This window comes from Triturus cristatus, chromosome 10 (assembly GCF_964204655.1).
Source record: "Triturus cristatus chromosome 10, aTriCri1.1, whole genome shotgun sequence".
Lineage (NCBI taxonomy): Eukaryota > Metazoa > Chordata > Amphibia > Caudata > Salamandridae > Triturus > Triturus cristatus.
The window spans coordinates 557054609-557080941 of NC_140593.1; the positions used below are offsets into that span (position 1 = coordinate 557054609).

At 40.4% G+C, this 26333-nt stretch overlaps 1 protein-coding gene across 1 annotated transcript in view; it reads left to right on the plus strand.

Moving 5' to 3' along the window:
* Window positions 1-26333, plus strand: part of LOC146789719 (chymotrypsin-like elastase family member 1) — a 126949-nt gene that overhangs the window by 68289 nt on the left and 32327 nt on the right. Inside the window, exon 3 of the mRNA XM_085631182.1 lies at window positions 9211-9347. Within this exon, the coding sequence (XP_085487308.1) occupies window positions 9211-9347 (137 nt within the window). The remainder of the gene's footprint in view (window positions 1-9210; window positions 9348-26333) is intronic.

Genomic DNA, 26333 nt, shown 5'->3' on the forward strand with positions numbered 1-26333 from the left:
CAGTAGAGGCCTGAGCAGGTAAGTGCAGTGGGACCGGGCGGGGGTAGGGGTGAGGGGTGATGAATGTGACAAACGACGGGTTAGGGAATGTAAAATAAATTAATAAATATGAAAAAGTAGAGAGAGAGACCCCTTGTAATACTCAAGGGAATAGGGTACTCTTATAAGAATCAACTAGCAGTCCCTTGAATCTAATTTCGTTAATTTACAATTGCATTCAAACACACTATTTTAAAAAAAAACATGTAGTACATCATATTTAAAAAACAGTCTAAAATAGTCCCTTCTTTACAATAATCTAAACAATAGATTTTTCCTTGGTGAAACAAGAAGGAACCAATTGGGAATATACAGGGAAGACCCAAAGGCACAGATTAAATTCTTGCACAGTAATCAAACAATAAAAAAAACCCTGCTATGAGCCCGCATAACCGAGAAAACACAACATGAAAAGACAGTACACTTTGTCATATATTGCACATCCTCTTGAACATAACTAACATTGTACCACTTATGAGATATTAATACATTTGTCTCTATAGGTAGGTACCCGTGCCTTGAATTGTGCTTTTTCTATGCGTCGACGCGTTTCGATGGGCTTATTTATGTGCCACTATCTTTCTCAAGACCATTGATGAGGGTTTTCTCAAACTCAATGTTCAATGTTTCAATCCTGTATTGAAATAAGTATATCAATCAGTCATCCAGTTTAGACCTTGTTACTTTCTCCTTTTTATCATCAATTACTGGGTGACCCTGACTTACATTTGAACCTTCCCATTTTGTATTAAGACCTAATGTGATATATATATATATATCTCACTCTTATCCCCCTGCCTTTTTATATATATATCTGGGTGGCTCATGTTCTCTTTGTATCAGAGTTCTCACCTTCTTATATTTTCAATTTTGTCTTTTCTTTGGATAAGTCTGCTATGCATATATGATCGCTCTTCCTTTTGATTACGGTGAGCCGTCCAAACTTTCTACATGTTTTGCTGAAATCTAAAAAAACATATGTGTTCTCAATCATGTTCACACTGAAGTCACCCCTTCCGACTTAATTCGTTTGCCCATACAATTTCCTCACTCATTGCCTACCTTGGAGTTAATGCTGGTGTTATTCACGCCTTCCTTTATTTTGATTTGTATTTTGCTCCGGACACAGGGGGAACGGATTCCGAGTATACAGTGATCCTCCCTGTTCCATGAACCACAATTCTCCTAAACCGAGAGGAATAAAAAATGTTTTACTCCATAAGTTGTTGCTGTCTCTCGCTAACCAAGCGTTTCTCTAACGCGACGTGCTGTTAAATAAATTTTAACGCGGTGAGCGCGATTCTCCGCCCCGCTATACTGCCTCGTTCTTTCATTTCCGCTTACCTGTGGCGTGCAGGCAATTTCAATGGTGCAGAGATATTTCCTCGTTGTTTTCTTCCGCAACGCTGTATCGCGTACTACTATTTGACCTCGCTAACCTAGTTCCTAATTGGTCCTATTGTACACGTGACCAGTTCCGGGCCGGTACTATCTTGTTTCTTACCAACCCTCTTTACGTTCTAATTCCTAAATTTTTATGTCATGCCCTTTGAAAGACATCGCTATTAAAATTGCTCAATAAGAACAGTTTATTGTAAATATTGATTCAGGTTCCAACTGATGGCTTGCTCATGGCAATTTCACTAATTAGTATCTCCGCCTCCCTCCTTTCTTTTTTTATTTTCTTATTTTGTTGATCACGTCTAAAACGTTATTACTCATGGACCCCACTCAGTTTGTAACCTCATCTAGTTGGCCACATATTGTCCTAAATAGTTTTATTATATATATTTATTATCATAAATCATTGTATTCTCTGTTAATTATTGTAGTTGATATTAACCCGGACACAGTATTTTAGACCGATGTCCAATGGATACCGCGTACCTTCTCCTCTTATTATGAGATTGCTGTCACGTTATCAAGTATTATTTCTCCCGATCCCCACTCCTAGTAATCATCGAACTCAATCGTAAGCCCCAATAGCGTTCTTGAATAAATTTCAGGCTCTGAGCTCCATTTTATTAGAGTGCTAAGAAAGTAGCCACATAGCTCTTAATCATAAGTGTGAGTTACATCCTTGCCATCATATCATTTGTGCATGAGACTCCTAATAAATAAAATGAAGCTCTCATATGTAACTCGCTCGGTTTATTGTGATGATCGCTACCACCTCTCTGCATATTTTATGGGGACTCACCTAATTCCCATGCCCTGAAATACACAATGCTGATATTTGCATATGTGTTTTCGTTTTACACGAAACCTCTCCTTATTTTGCACTCACATATACCTGATGTGGTATATTCATTGTCTTGTGATGATGCTCATCCAATCTTCCTTAGAGTTTAAACCCCTGTCCACTGTATTAAGTTGGCACATAAACCATTGCTCCCGTTGTTTTCTTTTTGCATTCACATCTCCCCCTCTCCTGTTTATTGTGACCTTTTCCAGTATGAACCATTGAAATTGCTCACAGTCATGTTTCAATTGTTCATAATGGTCTGTGAGTGGAGCATTTGCTTTGTTGTTCCTAATTGCAGACTTATGCTCCAACAGGCGAATGCGGAGTTCTCTGCCTGTTTCCCCTACGTATCCCAATCCGCAGGGACAGATCAGGAGATCGATAACATTTTTGCTGCGACAATTATTCAATGATTTTGCCCACATTTTCTTGTTGTTATGTGTTATGCTTTTAGTCTCTATACATTGTGCGCAGACGGAGCAAGTACCACATTTGTGGTTACCCCTTGCTCTCTCTCCTGTTAGTGTAGTCTGAGTGTCATGTGTCTGTTTGTAGGTCGTCACTAAGGAATTGCGGATAGTTTTATTCCGTCTGAATGAAAACAACGGTTTCTCTAATTTGTTCTTGGCTTCATAATTTAGAATCTTCCAATTTCTGTTGACTATATTCTTGATTTGGTTGCTCATGTTTGAAAATTGTGAGACAAACCCAATTCTACCAATTGATTTATCCTTTTAATTTTTGTTGGTCTCTAATAAACTATCTCGATTATAAAATCTTGCCCTTTTTAGTGAGTGTTTAATAAGCTTTCTTGGATACCCTCTAGCTTTTAGTTTGTTGGTGAGTATTTCCTCATGATGGTGAAAGTCCGACAATGTAGTGCAATTTCGTCGCAGTCTCAGGAACTCCCCGAAGGGAATGTTGTCCTTCTGAGATCGTGGATGGTTGCTGTTGTACGTTAATAAAGTATTTTTATCCGTTGGTTTTGAAAAGAGCTCAACCTGTAACACATCTGCAACATTTTTTATTTTTATATCTAGGAATTCCACTTGGGAGTTGCTATAATGCGCTGTAAATTTTAGGTTTGGATCCCCCAGGTTAATCCATTCTAAAAAAAAGTTCTAGCTCATGACTGTCACCATTCCAGATGAAGATAATGTCATCTATAAAACGGTGCCAGCCAGAGATATTCTCAAAATATGGGGCCATTTCATTGAAAATATGTTTCTGTTCAAAATTACCTACATAGAGGCATGCCAGGCTGGGAGCACAGGTGGCCCCCATGCTGGTCCCTTTGACCTGAATAAATGCCTCCTCCCTGAATAAAAAGATATTGTTTTTAGGACCATTTCAATGCATGACACAATAAAGTTTTTATTAGCACCCGCTAGATCTTCACCCTCAAGAATATTTGAGACTACCCCGATGGTGTCATTTTGGGTAATGTTCGTGTATAAGGCTTCAATGTCAAGGGTGACTTAAATTTGGGTCACCCTGTTGAAGCCTTGCCCTTCAAATATCGAGATAGCATGGGCTGTGTCTTTGATATAGGATCTTTGTTTCTGTACTATGGGTTTCAAAAAATGGTCAACGTATCTGCTCAAGGGCTCTAATATTGAGCCTATACTGCTGACAATAGGCATCATGGGAGGATTTTCAATATTTTTGTGGATCTTCGGTAGACCATAAATGGCTGGTATTATAGGGTGCATATTCAAAAGATATTTATATTCATTGTCACAAATCCATCCTTCATCGCGTCCCTGATTTAAAAGGGAAGCCACATCTGTTTTCATTTTTTCTACGGCTGTTAGACGGATGGGTCGATAATGCTTCCTCACATTAAGGAGATTCCTCATTCTCTTTTCATAATCTGTGGAATCAAAAATTACGACTCCCCCGCCTTTATCGGCGGGTTTAATGGTGATCTCTTCACACTCCTGTAATGATTTCAATGCATTCTTCTGATCTACCGATAAATTATGATTGTTATATTTAGGGATGGTATTCCTCATGTTTTTAATATCCATTTTCACAACCCTTTCGAATATCTCTACATTTTTATCTACCTGACCTAGATTCGGGGTAAAAGTTGATTTAGGTTTACAACCCGAAACATTAGGTGGTTGTACATATTGTTTGTCTTCAAAGAACCTATTTAGCCTAATTTTTCTAAAAAAATCTTTAAATCACTTTCAAACTCATAGGTATTGTGGGGGGCTGTCGGCGCAAAGCTAAAACCTTTTTTCAAAATCTCGTTAGTCTTTGGTTAATACCTTTTTCGACAAATTTATGATAGGTAATTCATCTATCTCCAGTATTGTCTGCTCCTGGTCGTTAAGTATTCCTGTCCAGCATTTTGAGGTTGATGGTTCCTCGAGGGTTCTTGCCGATTGTAATTTCTGTACCCCCTCTGTCCCCGATTTTGGCGTCTGCCTAAAAAAGGCTCCCGTTCAAATACCGGTGCAGTTCTATTGTTATGTTCTACTTCTTGTTCTTCCTCGCTACTACAGCCTGATGTTTCAGAGAAGGTTACCCATTTATTTCCCCCTCTTGAATACAGCGGTCTAACATATTGGGGTTTTTCCCATCTCTGATCTTGTCTGTTTTTAAAATATTCTTTCCCCAAATATGGATATACTGTCTCTTCATTGTATCGATCTGTATCCTTCCTCAGCTTTTTCATTTTTTTGTTTGTTAAATAGTCTCTATAGCTATTAGTTTAACTCTCTAGTTCATCCATCTTTTTCTTGGCCTCTTCCAATGCTGAATTTTGTCTTAGAAGAATCTCTAAATCTTCTATTTGTTTTTTCTCTATTTCTATTAATTCTTGGGCCGTCTCAATAATGAGAATGAGCCAGTCACGACTACAGCGATTCGCTATGTGTGTCCAAGTTTCTATAAATTTAGGGTTCTCAGTAAAAAGTCCGGGTTCATTCCTCACTTGTAGTCCAATGGGAATTACCCCTGCCTTCAAATATCCAATTAGGAATTCCGCATGTAGTTCAGTGCGGATTAATTTCTTCTTTAGATTCAAAATTTTCACCAATTGTTCATGACTGGTGTTTTTCAAAGCATTGGTATTGCCATTGCGTGGATTCTGACTAATGAGCCTATTAAATTGGTCTTCTGAGAATCCAAAAGTTTTCAATTTATCCATATTTGATAAAAAGTCTATGTTAGTATCAATACAATTTGATTACTCTAAATGTCTTAGGTAAAAGCCTAAGCCCTCTCCAACCAACAGGTTGTGCTGAACATATATGAAAAAGTAGAGAGAGACCCCTTGTAATACTCAAGGGAATAGGGTACTCTTATAAGTATCAACTAGCAGTCCCTTGAATCTAATTTCGGTAATTTACAATTGCATTCAAACACGCTATTTTTTTTAAAAAAAACATCATTGACATTTATTATGTATAAAACATGTAGTACATCATATTTAAAAAACACAGTCTAAAATAGTCCCTTCTTTACAATAATCTAAACAATAGATTTTTCCTTGGTGAAACAAGAAGGAACCAATTGGGAATATACAGGGAAGACCCAAAGGCACAGATTAAATTCTTGCACAGTAATCAAACAATAAAAAACACCCAGTTATGAGCCCGCATAACCGAGAAAACACAACATGAAAAGACAGTACACTTTGTCATATATTGCACATCCTCTTGAACATAACTAAGATTGTACCACTTATGAGATATTAATACATTTGTCTCTATAGGTAGGTACCCGTTCCTTGAATTGTGCTTTTTCTATGCGTCGACGCGTTTCGATGGGCTGATTTATTTGCCACTATCTTTCTCAAGACCATTGATGAGGGTTTTCTCAAACTCAATGTTCAATGTTTCAATCCTGTATTGAAATAAGTATATCAATCAGTCATCCAGTTTGGACCTTGTTACTTTCTCCTTTTTATCATCAATTACTGGGTGACCCTGACTTACATTTGAACCTTCCCATTTTGTATTAAGACCTAATGTGATATATATATATCTCACTCTTATCCCCCTGCCTTTTTATATATATATCTGGGTGGCTCATGTTCTCTTTGTATCAGAGTTCTCACCTTCTTATACTTTCAATTTTGTCTTTTCTTTGGATAAGTCTGCTATGCATATATGATCGCTCTTCCTTTTGATTACGGTGAGCCGTCCAAACTTTCTACATGTTTTGCTGAAATCTAAAAAAACATATGTGTTCTCAATCATGTTCACACTGAAATCACCCCTTCCGACTTCATTCGTTTGCCCATACAATTTCCTCACTCATTGCCAACCTTGGAGTTAATGCTGGTGTTATTCACGCCTTCCTTTATTTTGATTTGTATTTTGCTCCGGACACAGGGGGAACGGATTCCGAGTATACAGTGATCCTCCCTGTTCCATGAACCACCTTCTCCTAAACCGAGAGGATTAAAAAATGTTTTACTCCATAAGTTGTTGCTGCATAGAAAAAGCACAATTCAAGGAACGGGTACCTACCTATAGAGACGAATGTATTAATATCTCATAAGTGGTACAATCTTAGTTATGTTCAAGAGGATGTGCAATATATGACAAAGTGTACTGTCTTTTCATGTTGTATTTTCTTGGTTATGCGGGCTCATAATGGGGTGTTTTTTATTGTTTGATTACTGTGCAAGAATTTAATCTGTGCCTTTGGGTCTTCCCTGTATATTCCCAATTGGTTCCTTCTTGTTTCACCAAGGAAAAATCTATTGTTTAGATTATTGTAAAGAAGGGACTATTTTAGACTGTGTTTTTTAAATATGATGTACTACATGTTTTATACATAATAAATGTCAATGATGTTTTTTTTAAAAAATAGTGTGTTTGAATGCAATTGTAAATTAACGAAATTAGATTCAAGGGACTGCTAGTTGATGCAAATAAATTAATAAAACCACTAAACTTGCACTCGCCGCATCGCCGACTTGGCGAGCGCAAGGTTAGTGGTTTTATTAATTAATTAGTTTTACATTACCTATCCCGTCATTTGTCACTTTCACCCCCCAAACCTCACCCCACCTCACCACACTTACCTGCACGGGCTGCCACTGTCTGGCAGTGTTTGATAAGGTGTGAGTGGTAGTGTGTATATTTTGGGAAATGATCAGTGGATAAATAAGGAGGGGGGTTAGAGTCACTGGTGCCGTGGAAGGCATTATGCGTAAGGATGCCTTGAAACAGAAAGCGTTTAGGTTAGTCTAAATGCAACTCAGTTGGTTTTTCACTTTAACATAGAAATGCCAGATTTTTCGAAAACTAAACTTCACTATTTAAATCAGCATAGTTTACTGTCCCACTTGCAGGTTTCAACCGGATACTTTACACCTAATTACATTCCGACCCTTAATAGGCTCGTTAGACATACATTATCATACCATACATCAAATTACATGAAGCAAGTTCATGCCATATGCGTTCCTTAATGTCATTCACAACATTGACAAAAGTAGTATGTTACCTTCTATAACCTTGAAACACACAAGCGTAATTGATCCACGGTTTATCTTCACTTTTGGTGAACATTAAACCTGATGTAGTAAGCCTTGTCCATAAAACTTTGGATGCCAATTCTACACCAACAGGGTTTGTACAGCGGATTGGTTCTCTGTAGACTTCCATATTTTACTTGTGCATGTTAAAATGAAAAAATGGCATAACCTTAAATTCCCAAACTGAAAACATAGATGCCAACCTGGTATTACACATTTCTCCATGGCCTTGAGCTACAGGTCGTTATGCTTGACTGTCTTCAAAAGGATTCCGTGAAGAAGGCGCCTGGCTATGGTTGCTACTTGGCAGGGTCGTATGTGTTGGTTGTAGGCACTGTGTCTTTAAGGTTGATTGTTTGAAAATAAGTTGCTGAACTTGTGGGAGAGCTCTTGGAATTTGATAAGAGAATACTAGCTTTGTAATATTCCCCAAGGATCATAACATGCATACTAAGTTCTACAGTTCCCTCTCACCTGGAAAAAATGCACCTAAAACAATACAACTACCCCTGCTGCCCCCTATACCACTCCTCCCACAGCCTGTAGAAGAGCAGGGACATCTTAAGGATTTTGGGGGCCCTGGGCCAAACATATTTTGGGGGCCCCTGTACGGACTAGCTTTGAATTTATGATCCAATTTCAGCTCTTTCATGTCCTCTTTGTTCTGTTCTCTGACAGCGCTCAGGCACACTCCTCCAAATTCTAAATGTGTTTACATCAAATAGTATGGGATAGTGACGTGTTTTCAATATTATAACACAGCGGCAGCTCATTAATTTACTGCAAATAACCTCCGTGAGTGACGCCCTCTCATTTCTTATATGTGAGGTCCTGTTTTGATCTAAAAAAAAAAACGTTTTTTAATGGATGTTGCATGAAATATAAACACACTTCTTTGTAACATGTCTGTAATAGACTTTGTAACATTACCCACATTAAAAATAAATTAAAAGAAAACGGTATATAAAAAATTCTGTTTAGGAATAATCCAAGGTCATCAGGGCAGACTGTGTGTAGAAATGAGCTGGCTCTATCAGGGGCCCCCTAAAAGGCTGTGGCTTTGTCCACCATAAAACACAGCCTGTTGGTTCCCAAAGCCATGTACACCCCCCAAAATTCCAAGTACCTGCAAGTCCCTATGTTAAATGAATGTGTATTCCTGTATAGTGTGACGCAAACTTCACTGGACATTAGCATCAAAAGATTTGACCATATAATAAATAAATACAATGCCTATTGGCTTTGTCAATGCATACTCCACTTATCGAATCGGCAGTCCCTTTTGTCTATTATTATCAGTTTTACGTTTTCCAAGAGACCAAAGAATACTACAGCCATTCCTTTTCCTTTGTCTAGTTATAGTGACTACTTTCCAGCATACCTCAATAAATCTCTGTATTGCATTGCTCTGATTTTTTTTCAGGTATGACATTGCCTTGCTTCAGATGAGTTCCCCCGCCTACAATAACGGCTATATTGCAATAGCTCAGTTACCGGCTAAGAACATCAAGTTGTCCAATGGTTATCCCTGCTATGTCACTGGATGGGGAACGACTGATCGTAAGTGTTATAAAATATTTTCTCTTTTGCAGAGTTGTTGAGTATCTTAGAGAGGAACACTGTGCAGAGTTTACATCAGACGTGGCACTTAGGATAGGTAAAGTGCTTGGTGGGAAACATCGGAAAGTGAGAAGGGAGGATAGCAAACAATACAAGACAACACATATGGTTCATGAAGTCCTCAGAGTGGTCATGATATAGTTTGCCCATGTTATGTCTTCTTTCGATGGCCGTGTTGTCAGGGAGACCATCAAGTAGGAGAAGGTGTTTTTGGAGGGGCATATTGAGAGTGCAAAGAGCAGGAGGGATTTCAGATCAAGATTGAAAGAAGTCCAATGGAGGCGAGTCAGGAGAAAAGTGATCTCATCTGTGAGGTTGGCACAGGAGGAGATGGCCATTGGCTCTGTTGTGTTTCAAGCAGAGGGTGTGGGTGGGGATGTGATTTAATTTAGTCTGTGCAAGGTTGGTAGGTGGCACTGCCCTTTGTGAATGTGAATGCAGCCATAGGGAACGGGCACAAGGACATTTGTCCATCACAAACTAGCTTGTCTAATGCTGGTAATAGTAAATAAAGGTTGCCCTGGGAAAGCTGAAGACAGTGTAGATAGTGAAGATAAAGGTTTCTTCAAGAGTTGGAAAGAGTTGAGATGGAAGGCTTGTGCATTAATCGATTTTTGACAGTGTTGAAGGTCTGTTAAACGATTTTGTAGATGACGTGGTAGCAGCAAGAGGGGATGGTGTTTCAGGTGACAGAGATTGAGTTGCATTTTGTTGTGGAACAAAATCTCAAATATGTTTCTAGGGGAAGAGTGGAGACAAAACAGTGGGAGACAAAATGGTGGTGGATCAGTATCAGCTGGTGGTCTTTCAAAGTGGTGTGGTGTTGATACCTACCCCAAATTAAACAAAGCAAGTGAGTGAAGTTGTTTGACCCAACATTCTCCAGGATAACTTGAGGTCATCCTCTCCTTCACTGAGAACATTGTGAAAAAACGGGGAACAGATTGCACATAGATTTGCTGAAAAAGAGTCATAGTTTCTGAAGGTGCACTCATGAAATATGACAATACTTTAATGATATGCAAAAATCTCCAGGGCCATCCCAGTGATGTTGGAGCTCCCTACATAAAATCTCTGAAAAATTGTAACGAATTGTAACAAGTATCTACAAAAGTACTACAGATAGTTCAGAACATACAATTTCAGATGACCTCTCATTTGTCATAGTATTCTTCTTCACCTCATACACTTAGCTTCCTTTCATTGTTCCATCTTGCCCCCACAACGGAGATTAGCTCTCATGTGCCAAGCTTATTACAGTAGTGATGTGACCCAGGTTGTGGAAAACTATCAGAGTCTGATAGCAAACAGGTTGCACCACTATTACCAACAGAGTATTGTTTTTTTACAGCAATTGTGTGATCAAATATCAGTTTTAAGAATTTATGTGAAAATGTAATCATTTTATTCATAGACATCAGCTTTTCTGATTGTGGAAATGCACCTTTTTTGTTGTCTATTGCAACCTTTTCTTTTTTGTAAACTTAACTCAATTCCCCAAAACAAAAGCGTGCAATTTCCGTCAACAACTCATTTCTTTTTTCCCCAATAGATAACATTTTCTTTTTCTGTGCCTAAACATCTGTTTGACATTTTCATCAAGTGCTCAAATATATAACTGCCACACATGAATGGGTTCTGCCTGCCATGTGGTCCAATGTATCACCGTCACATACAATGGTCGTCCTTGTAAGACAAATCATTAATACTATTGTACCAGGGCTAACATTACACCAAAGTTTAGCATCATTCCATGAATGCCCACAATATGCCAGGAATTATTGTCATTATGCATTTAATGAAGGTGTGGAATCCATTAAGTCATTAATGGCCATACAGTATCAATAGTTACTGCAATTATGCCATAGGCAGTATTACACCATGTATGTGTGCACTCACTCACTCACTCACTCAGTCACTCAGTCACTCACCCACCCTCACTCACCCTCACTCCAATCACAATGAATGTTCGCTCAGGGACTAGGACTGGCTTTGGAGTACTGATGTGGAGCTTTGCAATGGAGCTTTGGACCACGATTTCGGGCCACAGCTCACTAACAATACAAGAATATCTATGTGACAAAGAGCATAAACTGTGCATTTGTAATTAACATAGGATTTTCTTCCACCTCATAATGCATGCACAGCCTGAGTGCAATACTTTCAGTAGAAGTTTGATGGCATGGAATTACTGTAATTCTTCAGAGCATTCACCTTGATCATACCCTGAAGGGCCATGTTCGTGCTATAATAAAACTCTGCAAATAAATAAATAGCTGCAAAATGATGCACACTCTGAATGTTAAATCCAGAATACCGAGGCATGCAAATATTGAGGATAACATATGGAATCCAACTTATTGAAAGGTAAGTATAGATTTTCTACACCTAACTCCCCATATATATATAACTTTGTGATATATATATATATATCTCCCATCCAACATCCATCCAACTCCTGAGAGAAAGTGGCACGTACTCATAATCGGTATGAATAGGGCTAATTTATTATGTTCAGGTCTCCCACGACCCCACAATGACAGAGAGACGCGTTTCGCCTGCGCAGCAGGCTTTATCAATCTGATATATATATATATGCGCATGAAATGTCTCTTTCACGTTCGTTTCCTCGAACAAAGACACAGCGAACCCAAATCTGGTGCAGTATAATTTATTTCGAACCCGTGCACCCAGCCATAACGCGTTTCAGCCCTCGTGGGGCCTTGATCACATGACACATTAAGGGGGCCGGCATAACCTTTTAAAGTGAATAGCACAGCAATTGGTGACGACAAAATGATAGACATAGTGAAAATACTCGCATTGTTCAACATGAAGATCATGAATGGTAAACAATTCCTACACATAAAAAATAAATATGTGCAAATCGAGCAGTGTGCAATCCAATAAATACATACATATAAATAAATAAATATTCAATATATAAATATGTAAAATATGCAAATGCTCAGTAATGTAATCAGCGTTTCAATCGATATGATAACAGCTTGCTTTTTTTAAAAAAAAAAGTCAAACCAATGTAAACTTATTTTTATCACGATAAAAGCATGTTATTCATCTTGATGTACAACCATCTTGTTGCACAAATCAATTGTTGAAACAACGTTCTTAATATTGCCCAAGTGGGCTGTAGTAATGGTCACTATATGTCTTTTTTTTTTTTTTTTTTTTATTAACATTTTGGTAATGCTATCAACATTTCAACATACAAAACCAAAACAATTAGGCCGTGGTACAATATCATCCGGCCTCTAGGACCTTCCCAGCTCCCCTCGGGCAGCATCTTTATGGTATTAAGCAGCCATACCCTCCCTCTGTCGCCCAACACTATCACACATTTTGATGCATTTGTAAATAGTCAATCAGGTACATCCAGTAATCACGTGGTCTCGACCCTCCCGGAAGCTCTTCCTCATAAGTTTTGAGCGTGTCCTTACAGAAAGTTAGATCTTTGAGCCACAGCTGAATAGATGGCGCCAGTCTACTGTTCCAGCAGAGCGATACACGTCGTTTGGCCATCAGAAGCGCAATCACAGCAAATTTACGTTTCATAGCTCGCAGATCAGGCACTATCCCCAGTAAACATAACTTTTCCGAACACCCCAGTTCCATTCCCACCATTTCACCTAACATTTCCACCACTTTTACCCAATAAGCCGCCACCTCTGCGCACCTCCAGGCCAAATGGCAGAAGTCTGCCCCCTCCTCCCCACACCTATAGCAGCGCGAGTCCTCCCTTAAACCATACTTGCAAAGTCTAGCCGGCGTGTAATAGGTCTGGTGCAAATATTTGTAATGTAGCATTCTTAAATTACCATTAGGCGTCAGCATTTCAGTTAGTGAACAGGCTATCTCCCACTCCTCCAGTGTCAAGTGGTCCTCCAGTGCACTATTCCATTTGTCCAATGATGCCTGCGTAGTGCACGCAATATCTTCTTGCAATTTACTATAAAGTCTGGACACCAGTTTAGTGGCAGTGGGCGTGGTTAATACGAACTGCAACGCTTGCATTTGTGGCGGCTCCTCAGGGAACGAAGGATAGAGCACCCTCATGGCTTTTTGCAATCTGTAATATGTAAACCTAAACAGCAATGTTTGATTACTAATATAGGTAAGATCGCTTAGTTCCTGAAATGTCCCATTAGGGAACAAATCCCCCATTGTGGCCATGCCTACCCGTCTCAGCAGTCCCATCCCTACCTCCTCCTGAGTCACCGACAATGCTGGATGTTGTAAAAGGGGCAAACCTGGCACGTACAAAGGTAGTTTACCCGCTTTCCTCCCCATTACCTGCCACGCTCTGTTCGTCGTATCTATTGTATTGATGTCACGATTATGCAGCGGTGCTCGCTTGTGCGGAAGTATTGCCTTTAGCGGAAGAGGAGCCGCATCGCCCTCCTCTACCGCTGTGTGTGTTAGGAACGGTACAGGATGATACCAGTAGTGCGCGAACTGCGCTTGTGCGCATAAATAATATAGCAGAAAATCCGGCACTTTAAACCCACCTTTCGCATATGGTAACGTCAGCGTCCTCAGTTCAATCCTAGCGTGTTTACCCGCCCAAATCAATCTCAGTACCATCGCTGTGATTCTTAGGAACACTTCAGCTGGTGGCTGTATCGGTATATTATTGAATAGATACAGCAGTTTGGGTAATACAACCATCTTTACAATGGCCAGTCTATCCGCTAACGAGAGGGGCAATTGTATCCAGCCTTCTATTTTCCCTTCCAGCGTTCCCACCACTTTACCATAGTTCACTCGGATCACCTCCTCTGGGTCCCTATGATACCACACTCCCAGATATCGCACCGGGTCCGATTGCCACTCTATTGGGTAGTCCAGCTGATGTGGCTGAGTAGTGTCCGATAACGGAACAATGACCGATTTCGCCCAATTAATGCTTATTCCAGATATCTGTGCAAAGCGCACATACTCCCTTAGCAATGCATTTAAATGCACTTCTGGATCTCGCACATACAGGAGCATATCGTCCGCATATAGCGAGATGTGGAGCGGGCGCTGAGGGAACTGTAACGCCGAGTAATGATGTTTCTGCCGTATTCTACAAGCCAACGGCTCCATCGCCAGTGCGAATAGCAATGGGGACAGTGGGCAGCCCTGTCTCGTCCCCCTGCATATAGGTATCGGGTCCGACACATATCCATTGACTCTCACTCGCGCCACCGGGGCTGTGTATAGTAGCTGTATCCATTGCAGAAAGCGCAGCGGAAATCCCATCCGCCGCATCACCTTGTGCAAATATGGCCATTCCAGGGAATCGAACGCTTTGGCCGCGTCTAGGAGGACCGCAGCCGCCCTAGTCGTTGGTTGCAAATAGTGTGAGAGTGCAAATAGGGTGCGCGTATTGTGCGTGGTTGATCTGGTGGGGATAAATCCCGACTGATCCGGTAGAATCAATCGGGTCATTAGCGGCTGTAGCCTTTTCGCCAACAGTTTGGCCAGAATCTTGACGTCAACATTAATGAGGGAGAGTGGCCTGTACGATTCGCAGTATTCAGGGTCCTTCTTTGGCTTTAATAATGCAATAATAAGCGCTTCACGGAGGGTGGGCGGTAACCGCATCTGGTCATGCGCAGTTCCGTACATCTCCACCAGATGTGGGGCTATTTTGTCAAGGAATGCCTTGTAAAATTCACCCGTGAACCCATCAGGGCCCGGTGTCTTCCCATTGGGGAGAGTTTTGATCACCTCCTTCACCTCCTCCACTGTAATGGGTTCCGCCAAATACTCTCTATGTTCATCCGATAGCCAGGCTATCGCTACCTCCTCCAGATAGTTCCCTGTCTCCTCTTCCGACGCTGTCTGCTTAGCCTCGTATAGCTTACCGTATGTGGCTCTGAACTCCCTCAAAACCTCTTGTGTCCCATATTGCATGTCCCCTTTCTCATCTCGTACCCCGCGTACTATCTGTGGCTTTTTCCCCGCACATATTTTGGCCGCCAGCGCTCTACCCGGCCTACCACCCTCGCCGTAATTCCTGGCCACGTGCCGTTTCGATATATATTTCAACTATATCGGCCAGTAGTGTCGTGTTTTGTGTACATTCATATTCTCTCTCTAACTCACGGATTTTCTGCTCACGGGATGCCAATTGTTGGCGAATATCTTTCAGTATGCCCGCACTTGTTCCAATGCAGATCCCCCTAATGGTAGCCTTAAACGCCTCCCATAACAACCCGGGGTCTTCTGTGGTTGGCGCATTCAGATCAAAGTATTCCGTCACGGCTTTACCAATTGCGTCTTCATATAAAGGGTCAGTTAGCGCTCTAGCATTAAATCTCCAGCTAAATGGGGGATGGTCACTATATGTCTACAATGAAAGTGCCAGTGCATTTGACCTATCACCTGGTGAACCCAAAGCTTCGCATGTGCAAAATTGTGCTAAGACATAAAACCAAAATGGTTAAAACAATTCCTAATGAGGCAGCGATATATGTATATATATTCACTGCAAAAACAAAGGTTACAGGGACGTTATAGTTATAGACCACCAACTCCCCAGGGCTTTTTAAAAAATGAGGGAAGGGGCGCGCAGACCCCTGCAGGGCTTGGGAACTGCCACCTCCCCGGGGTTATTTGTTAAATTTAGTGGGGGTTGGCAGACCCGCAGGCCCCAGGGACCACCACCACCACCTCCCTGGGGCAAATTCCTTTTTTTTAAAAAAAAGATGGAAGGGGCTACGTGCAGCCCTCGGAGCATGTTTCCTGCTGATTTTGGAGACACGGTCTTGATGCCTAGGAATACGATTGCATCTCCACCAAACAAAGATGCACTTACTTCTGTAAAGTACAAAACATCCAAGTGTGTTTTCCCTGCAGTTACACTTTGTAAAGATATCTGGTGAAGACTCTTGAGGAAAAATCACATTGGCAAATTTACAGACACACAAGGTCACTGGACACATTTCATCAGTGTCCCTTACGCAGCTGTAGTGCAGGAGATGCACTATACATTTACCCAGCAAGGTAGCACTTACTAATTTACCAGTAGAAAGTACTCCAGTTGGGTAGAGGCGTTGCACAAAACTGTGGTGTCTTCTTGGATAAATACGCTGGGGAGGATTCATTCTGGCACGATGCTCATTTCACAGGAATAAAACCTCAAGGGGAAGTTCTTACAGATACAAACAAAGCAGGTGCCTGAATTGAAGCTCAGCTTCTGTAAGGTACTAATCATCCTAACTTCGTTCGCATGGCCAAGGCACACCAAGTGTGTTTTCTCTGCATTTCCACTGAAAACTTACCTGTAATCCTTGATGGAGGTGTTTGCATGCTTGCTTTTATTGAGCACAAAATCTCATGTAGTGTGATGAGGTGGTTCTTTCTAATATTCTGCTGTTGAGACCGGAGATCGTGTTCTAAACTTTTAAAAAACCAGAAGTATGTTAACTTGCCTACAAGTCCCACCTGTTTGGAACCGCCCCATATACATTAGTGGTATGCTACATCTTCCTGCCCTTTTCCCAGGATGATGCACAGCTTACAGCTGGCGATGCAGCGTGCAAGGTAAATAGCTTTATTTATTTATTTACCTTACTAAGTTCTGCCTTCTGTCGGAGTCCACTACTACCCCACCTTGCTCCTCCCCCGCCCCATCCCACGCCCCGCAGCACTCCCTGTGCGAGCCGCCACTGCTCCCAGTGAGACTGGGAGCCTATTCCTGCTGTCTCCAACCTGGCAATGCAGCTCGGGTTGGAGACAGCTTTAGTGCGCATGACTGTTTGGCTGGCCTCACACAGCTGGCCAAACCATCATGCGCACTGAAGGCAGTGTCCACCATCCCCCTCAGTGCCTGTCACCCTATGACACCACCCCCAAGATTACAAGGTAGGAGAAAAATAAAACTATAATAAACATGGTTTATTATTGTTTTATTTGCAAAGTTTTGCAGCTGCTGTTGGGGAGGAGCTGCCGCTGTACACATGCGTGTGTATATGTGTGTATATATATATTATCTACTGGCGGTCGCCAGTAGATAGTTATAGTTAGGACCAAGTTCCCATAGGAAATCTGAAAATTCTATTTTGAATAACTTTGGCGCCGGTTGACGAATCCTCGTGAAAACTAATGGGGCGCTCCGCTCAGCTCCTACCCTGAAAGTCTCGGGGTGATTAGTCATGCGGGGGCTGAGAAAAAAAGGGGGTCCCAAAACGCGTTTTCCCCATGCATTTTCCCATAGGACCTTTAGTCGAAGGTACAGCCCGAACGGCTGAACAGAATTACTTGAAATTTGGCAAAGAGGTAGTCCTCAGGTCAGGCATGTGCCTTTTGCATATATGGTGTCAATCTGTTCAGTAGTTCCTGAGAAAATTGCAGTTAAAAGTTCATAAATATCCATATGCGCGCACCGTGCGCGAGTGTAATTCAGATTGGTGGTTAGATGTCAGTCAACATTCGAATCGGTCGAAATCAGGAAGTGTCGGACGCCATTTTCTGTGTCACAGTGAAAAAGAAAGGTGGAGAACGTGAAAGGGGGGCAGGGTAGAGAGTTCCTGACACCCTAGCCTTTGTCAGGGGGGTCCCTGAAGGACCCCGAAGGGTGAAAAAAACATTTTTTTTTTTTTTAAATCGCGGGGTGCGCGCACCGTGCGCGCACGGTGAAAAACCCTTAAAAAAAACAAAACATTTAAAACTGTTTATAAGTTTATAGAAGATATTAACTATGCTGTTCAAGTTTATCCAAATTTTAAAAAAAAAGCGCTGAGCCGTTCCATATTACAGGATACAGTCAATCTATAACTATATACAAAGGTCGTTTATTGTAAAATAAATATATACAAAATATAATAATACATACATAAATTAGCATTTAAAAAACCTTACAAATTCACTAAAAAAACATAGGTTTCACACACGTTATAGTTAGAAATTAGCATTTAAAAAACCTTGCAAATTCACTTAAAAAACCATAGGTTTCACACACGTTATAGTTGGGAATTAGCATTTAAAAAACCTTGCAAATTCACAGAAAAAACCATAGGTTTCACACATGTTCTAGTTAGCTGGACATTTCCCTCGTGAAAAACCATTGAAATTCCCCCGTTATAGTTAGTTCAGCTAACTATAACTCGCGCGACCGCAATCCACTGCTGATGACGTCACATATTACATCACTCATGACATGGTCAGTGACATCACTCATGACATCACTGATGACATCTCAAATGACATCACTGATGACATCATCCAGTGAATGTGTCTTTCTGAAAAATAAATATTTTTTATATATGTATATCTAAAGGTTAGTGGAAGAAAAAATGGGTAAATAAGTGTCTAAATGGATGTTTGTTTTTTGTAAAATTAATTGTATAACTGACTTATTAACAGTATCTTAGTGAATACAAGTATTAGTGAGTAATGTTTAAATATTTAAATATCTGTATCAGTGTCTCACTTTGTGGATAAGTGGCTGCATGGGTTGGTGAGTAGCTACATGAGTGTGTATATGGGGTATTAGTTTGTTTTTAGAGTATCAGTATGAGTGTCTGTATGGTTCAGTGGGGGATGTTACTTAGCGTATGGACGCATGAATGAGTGACTCACTGTATGTATTTTGAAGACAGTATGTGAGCAGGACAGTATGGGTGGATGAGTGTGTGTATGGGTGAGTAAGAGAGTGAATGACTGTCTCAATAGTGTCTTTATGAGTAAGTCCATATGTTTTGAACTAGTATATGTGAGTATTGATGTATATAAGTGAGGATATATGAGAGTGAGAGATTGGAAGAGTTCCTGTATAAATAAGTATGTGTTTCTATAAGTGATTGTTTTAGAGAGTAAGTATGTGTGCGTTTCTGTAGAAGTAAGTGTACTAGTGTGTGTATAGCTGTACATGCAAGTAAATGGATGTTTATTTGCATGTGTGAGTATGTGTGTGAGTAACTCTATGTATGAGTGTAGGTGTGTAACAGGATGTATAGGTGTATGAGTATATATGATGACTGAGTACATGTATGAGTGACTATATAGAAGTGTTGATGAATGAGTGGATGCGTATGTAGATTTTGGAATTACTGAATAGGTTGTTCTAACTGGTATTGGTATCTCTATAGTTTTCAAAACTTTAGTTTGTATTTTTCAATGTGTGTATCAAAGTTTATATTAGGATAAGAGGAGGTCTGCCACTCTTACACAAGGATGATGTCATCAGTGATGTCATCAGTGATGTCATTTGAGATGTCATCAGTGATGTCTTTGACCATGTCATGAGTGATGTAATATGTGACGTCATCAGCAGTGGATTGCGGTCGCGCGAGTTATAGTTAGCTGAACTAACTATAACGGGGGAATTTCAATTATTTTTTACGAGGGAAATGTCCAGCTAACTACATATATACGTATATAGGCATTGACAGATTTCAGTCTCGTCATGTGAACAAGCCCAGGAAGTGGGAGAAACGCGCCATCAGGCCATGCAGAGCAAAAGCAAATACACAAAGAAAATGCACTCAACTGGTGTCTGTGTCCCATTTTGCAGCTAGCAGCTGTGGGAGTTTGGTGAGGATCATATATGTGTGTATGTATATATATATATATATATATATCTGCAACAACTCGTCTTCACTTTCTTTTCCTGATGAAACAAACGAGCGCAGACCCAGTGATTCTTGTGCTATATTTTATTCAGCCAAATCCGCCATTTCGCGTTTCGGGCGATCCCGCCCTTGATCACATGACAACTCATTAGCTTGTAACCACACTATTTAAAGTGCAAGTGGCTCAATTAATGGACATAGAGAAAACATTGCAATGTAGCGAAGAGGTACTGTAGACGGTACAATAATTACATAAATGTAAACATTCCAATTTGCCCTTCTTTTCATTTTTTCATAAATGCTGACATAATTATATATATGTACCCCCACATTGCCCCAAGGATACTATTTTCCTAGATATCCTGAGGTACTAATATTAGCATAAATGCTTGTATTCATTCCATGTTTCATTGTGTCCAAAATTGACATTTGACAAAAGTGCTAGCCAGAATAAAATTAAAATAAAGTGCAAATAACCCAATACAATATAATAAACATTACAAAATTTCAGGTTATCAAAAGGTGACCAATCCAGATCTCAATGCCTTACCAACCCCACTTATTGTATCATATCAGCTCTATTGTGGGTTGAAAGGATGTGCAAACAGCAAGAGTATTTTTAAAGTGCAAATGGGTTCAGGATGACAATAAATAAGTATTTAAATATATTAGGTAGACCCTACCAGAAATCATTCAAAAGTAAGTGGAAGCATATAATATACTTTCCTTTACCAATTTCTAAAATCTATCCTAAAACATTATAAATACATAAATATATAAATATCATCCTAAAATTTGCCTTAAAATATATTTTTCTGTAATGAAGATCGATGATGCGCACCTTTATAGGAAGAACCAATAATAAAGAACAATATTATCCTTATTGTGTCCTATATATTATGTTTTGATTCCCCAAAGGGTGATATTTGTCCTTTGCCCAACTGTTATAGAAATGTATATAAATCTTCACTGTTATTCAGACCCCTGGGGTATATGGAATCAAACTGCAGAATATACGTTGTTTCCAGCCTTCTCAGTTTAGATTCCCTATCCCCTCCTCTTCTTTGTGGGGTGACAGTGTCAATAACATAATATTTCAAATACTTTGCGTCACTATTATGGTTAATCTTAAAATGTCTTGCAACCGGATAATTCTCATCATTGTTGCATATTGCTCGTATGTGTTGAAGGATTCTTTTATGCACAGGCAGCTTTGTGCTCCCTACATATCTTAAATTACAGCTGCAAGTGAGCACATAAACTACATATTCTGACTTACATGTAAGGAAATGCCCAATTTCACATAGTTTCGACCCAAATGCTGTAACATAGGTCTTAGTGTTGATTGCATATTTGCATGCCTTGCATGATGCACATTTAAAGAATCCCTTTCTCGTCGTCAGCCATGAGCCTTTACTGCCCACCTCCAGGTTGCTTTTGACCAATGCCATACCCATGCTATTAGTTTTCCTGAAAGTAACTGAAGGCTTATTGGGTAATAATTCTCCAATTATTGGGTCATCTTTCACAATGGGCCAGCTTTTTCTCACTATATTCCTTATTTGCTTTTCTTGACGTGAGAATCCTAAAATCAACCTGATGTGTTCCTTTCCTCTTTTCTGGCTAGCTGAAATATCTTTATATTTCAACAAATCATGTCTAGCCAAAGACTTAGATTTAATAATGGCTGACTCATTTACTTCTGAGCTATATCCCCTGTCCAGGAACCTAATACGGTCCTCCCTCTGTTTTATGTTGCATTCTTCCTCCTCACTGCATATGCGTCTAATGCGGAGCATCTCCCCATAGGGGATGCTCTTAATGAGGTGTGGAGGATGTGCACTAGAGGCATGAAGTAATGTATTACCTGCCGTCGGTTTCCTGAAGAGGGTAGTAGATAACCTATTGTTTGTTATCTGGATTTGCACATCCAGAAATGTGACCTTCTCTTTGCTTATATCTGAAGTAAAATTCAAATTGAGCGAATTGTCATTTAACATTTCAATGAAAGATGTGGCACTTTCAACATCGCCATCCCATACTATAAACAGATCATAAATATAGCGGAGCCAAGTGACCACTCTCCTAGTAAAAATCTGCTCATGTTGTTGCATGAGGACCAGCTCCTCCCACCATCCCATAAATAAACAGGCGTAGCTAGGAGAGAAGCTGGCCCCCATAGCAACTCCCTGAATCTGTTGGTACATTTTACCATTAAACAGAAACAAATTATTTTCTAAGCAGAATAAAAGCATTTTAAGGAACATTTTGTTATGATGAAAAAAATCAATCGGTCTATTCATCAAGAAATATTCCACAGCCTTCATACCATCATTATTCCTAATACAAGTATATAATGAGGACACATCAAATGCTATCATTAAATAAGTAGTTTTCCATGTGATGTTCTGCACTTTTCTCAAAAAGTCACTTGTATCCTGCACGAATGACTTCAAATTTCTTACAAAATCTTGCAGGAAAAAATCAATGTACCTAGACAGGTTTTCTAACAGGCCATCACATGCAGCAGTAATGGGACGTCCTGGGGGTTTATTCATATCTTTGTGTAGTTTGGGTATGAAATAAATCACGGGAATGATGGCATGCTCCTTTTTAAGATATTTAAATTCATCCCAACTGAGTAAACCCATACTTCTCCAAGCTACAAGTTGAGAAAACAAGGTCTCTTGTGTGTCCTTGAATTTAACAGGTGAGACCCTTTTTATAACACTCTGTGTTGTTCAATTGGCTGCATGCTTCTTCCAAATATTCCTTTAGTGGCCATAGCACCAAATTGCCTCCTTTGTCCGAGTTACGTATGATGATCTCATGATTTTCTCTCAATGTCTTAATGAGTTGCCAATATCTCCTCTCGTGATTGGTAAATTTCTTATTGTTGGCATTATTGATAGCAATGTTGAGTCTCTTAATTTGTGCCACAATCTGTTCATTAAAAACGTCTATGGAGTCTCTTGCCATAATAGGGACAAATATAGATTTTTGTTTGAATGGAGTCCATGGTTTGACATCCATACCTAGAATTTGGGATGCTTGCACGCTGGTTGACCTAACTGCCCCTTGGGACTGATTATGGATATCTGTGGCCTCTAAGTCTCCTCTTTCCAAACTCCGCAGGTCATTGAATATCTCATAGTCAGACCCCCGCAGGCCATGCATCTCTGAGGCCTGAATTGCTCCTTCAGCTTGCTCAAGTCCTCCCCTGGCACTGCGCGGATGGTGGTACTTTTTCAGTTTCAATTTGCGTATAAATTTATAGATATCTGCACGGGTCTGAGTATAATTGAAATTAGATTCTGGGCAGTAAGAAAGTCCCAATGATAAAAGTTGCTTTTCTGCAGCGGAGAGATCGATTCCCGCAAGGTTGACAATAGTGTTGTTATTTTCTGAGGTAGCGGGGTCAGCATATTGATTTTCCATTGCTAGACCCCCTATCGACGAGCCCTGCCTCTCCCGCGTCTCCTGACACCTTCTCCTTGCTTTCCTACGCTCCCTTCTCCGTTGGGTTGCCCTGTTTTTCCGGGTACCTGGGTGCGTGGTCTCAATGTTTCTCTCCGGCTGCGTTTTAAAATCTCTAACTCTTCCCCAATGTTAATTTAATATTTGTCTCCGATCTTGTTCCCACGTTTTCTGACTCAGACCCGCTCTCCACGGCTGAGCTTAACTCAGAGGCTGAGGGGGATGCATTGGTATTGGCTTGATAATTTCTTCTGTCCTCTTTGTTGCCCGTGTGTTTTTTTGCCGTATCAACCCGCATTGAGTCATACCTTCTTGCGAACGTAAATATCTGTCCGTTCGCATAATCATTCCGATCACGTCTAAACTTGTATGTTTTACGGTTCTTTATTTTTTCTTCCTCTTTCTTAAGGCGCACATTCATTTCCTCCACCATTTTCTGTTTAGATTGCGGATCCCCTTGTGGTTCAATTTCCTTTTCCATATATATATATATATATATATATATATATATGTGTGTATGTATATATTCACTGAAAAAAAACAAAGGTTACATGGACGTTCTAGTTAGGTTCTGATTTCACTCATTCAAAACCAATTATAGTTACCTGAGCTAACTATAACTTACAACCCCGCAATGCGCTGCTTATGACCTCACATATTACATCACTGATGACATAATTGATGGCATCATACAGTGAGTGCAAGTGTTTCATAAAAGTTAGATATATACTAAGCTACACCATATGTTAAAATACTATTTTTTTGTACTACTAATGAGTGATACTATTTCTAATAAAGGTCATCTGAGTGGCACTGTGACTGTCTGAATCAATGGGGGAGTGGGAGTCTGAGTGGCTGTTTGGGTGTGAGTGGCTGTGTGGGTGAATAAGTGGGTGTGTGAGTAGCTGTATGGGTGAATAAGTGGGTGTGTGAGGAGCTGTAAGGGTGAGTGAGTGACTGTGAGTGTCTGTATGGGTGTGTGAGTCTGTGTGTGAGTGTCTGTATGGGTTACTGAGTGGCTGTTTGAATGGCTCAATGGGCGAGTGACTGGGTATGTAAGTGGATGCACGAGTTAGTGAGTGGCTGTTTGGGCGTATGGGTAAGTAGGTGGGTGTTTGAGTGGCTATTTTGCACAGTAAGTATTTGTGTGAGTGGTTGTATGGATGAGTGATTGGGCATGTTAGTGATTGTATTTAATGGTGAATGGGTATGTAAGTGGTTTTGGAGATGAGTGGATGGATGTGTGAGTGGCTGTATGGGTGAGTGAGTAGCTATGTTCGTAGCTGTATGGCTGAGTGAGTGGCTGTATGGGTGTGTGAGTGGGTGTGTGAATGGGTAAGTGAGCGATTATATGGCTGTGTGAGTGGCTGTATGGGTCTATGAGTGGGAGTAGTTTTGTGGATGTGTGAGTAGCTTTAGAAAGATCTTGAATCTACTGCAAAACACCCAAATGGAAGATTAATAGTTGCTTTATAACAAACACTAAATCTCTACACGTTTGGGGCAGCCTATGTTATGCTGTGTGCAACATGCAATACAATTTTACAACAATGCGCATGTTTACAGAGATTAAAGTTGCAGGCTTCGAGCTCATAGCACTATAGTACAGAAGTTAGTTAACCAGGGCACAATTCTGTTTCTCTCCGGTTACAAGCAAAACCTCTGCAGTGATTACATTAACCAATTGAGGTTTCATAATCTAAATCCAAAAGAATGTATTTCCAATCAATTTCTTTAACTTGTATGACTTATAATCATTCATATAGGTGTATGGCTTTTTTGTGTGCAGTTACCTAAAGACGAAAGACCAACAAAATAGTTGTAGAATATGTGTCCTTGTTTCTGTTTGGCTGTGAAGCTTACACTGCATTGGCTGCTGGAGCAGTCAGAATCCCATTGATCCCTTAACACCTCTACATTTTTAAATGTCACCCGAAAATTAAACCTGGCTTCAAAGTCAGGCATCAGGGGAGACTATTTCTTGGGATGCTGACAATTTGTCTTTTACAGCTGCATTGAAATGGATATTGCCACACATCCATCATGACAATGAAGACATAAACACCATTCATTCTCTGTACACAGATGATTGTATCAAACACTCCTTCGTTCCCTGCAAGATGAATATACATTAAACGAATAACCTGAGCTGCGTTGTTTGAAAGTGTAACTTGCAGATTACACACAGACTCAACCCCCTCCCAAAAAAAGACAGAGACCTTTACCGCAAGTACACCTGTCACCTCAACTACCTTAAACATGGGTCCAAACACCTATCCCAAAAACAGGACAGAAAGACGGAAATGAAGGAGATTTAAAGCAGCACCTGGGATCGACTTTGTTCCCGACCATCAATCTCTCAACACCATTCCTACCCACCTCAAACCTGCACCCCTCTCAGTAACAGAACCCAGTCCTCAGTATAAATATTGTAATTATCTCTAGATATACAGTAACAAGCCACAGCATTGTGTTAATGCATGGCACAGGTATTAAAACCGGACCTTCGGTGCTGATAACAGATTCTATGGGCCTCATTTACGAGGCCCTGGCAGGCAGAGCCACCCCATCACTTTTCTGACGCTCCGGTGGCGCAATGCGCTGTGGCATATTTACAAGGGCACACAAACCACTTTACATAGCCTTTCATTGCCTTGTAAGTATCTGCCCCTTTCACGCAGAAAACTGTGTGAAAGCGGCGTTCCTTGGGGGTTGCTGTGGGTGTTCCCACTCAACACCCATGGCATCTGAAGCATTCCCAGATTTACGAGGAATCGCAAACCTGTGAATACGTCAGATTCCTACTCCTCCCCAGGAGAGGTGTAGGAGTGATGAAGCGAGGAGAAATACTTTTATTTCTCCTCGATTT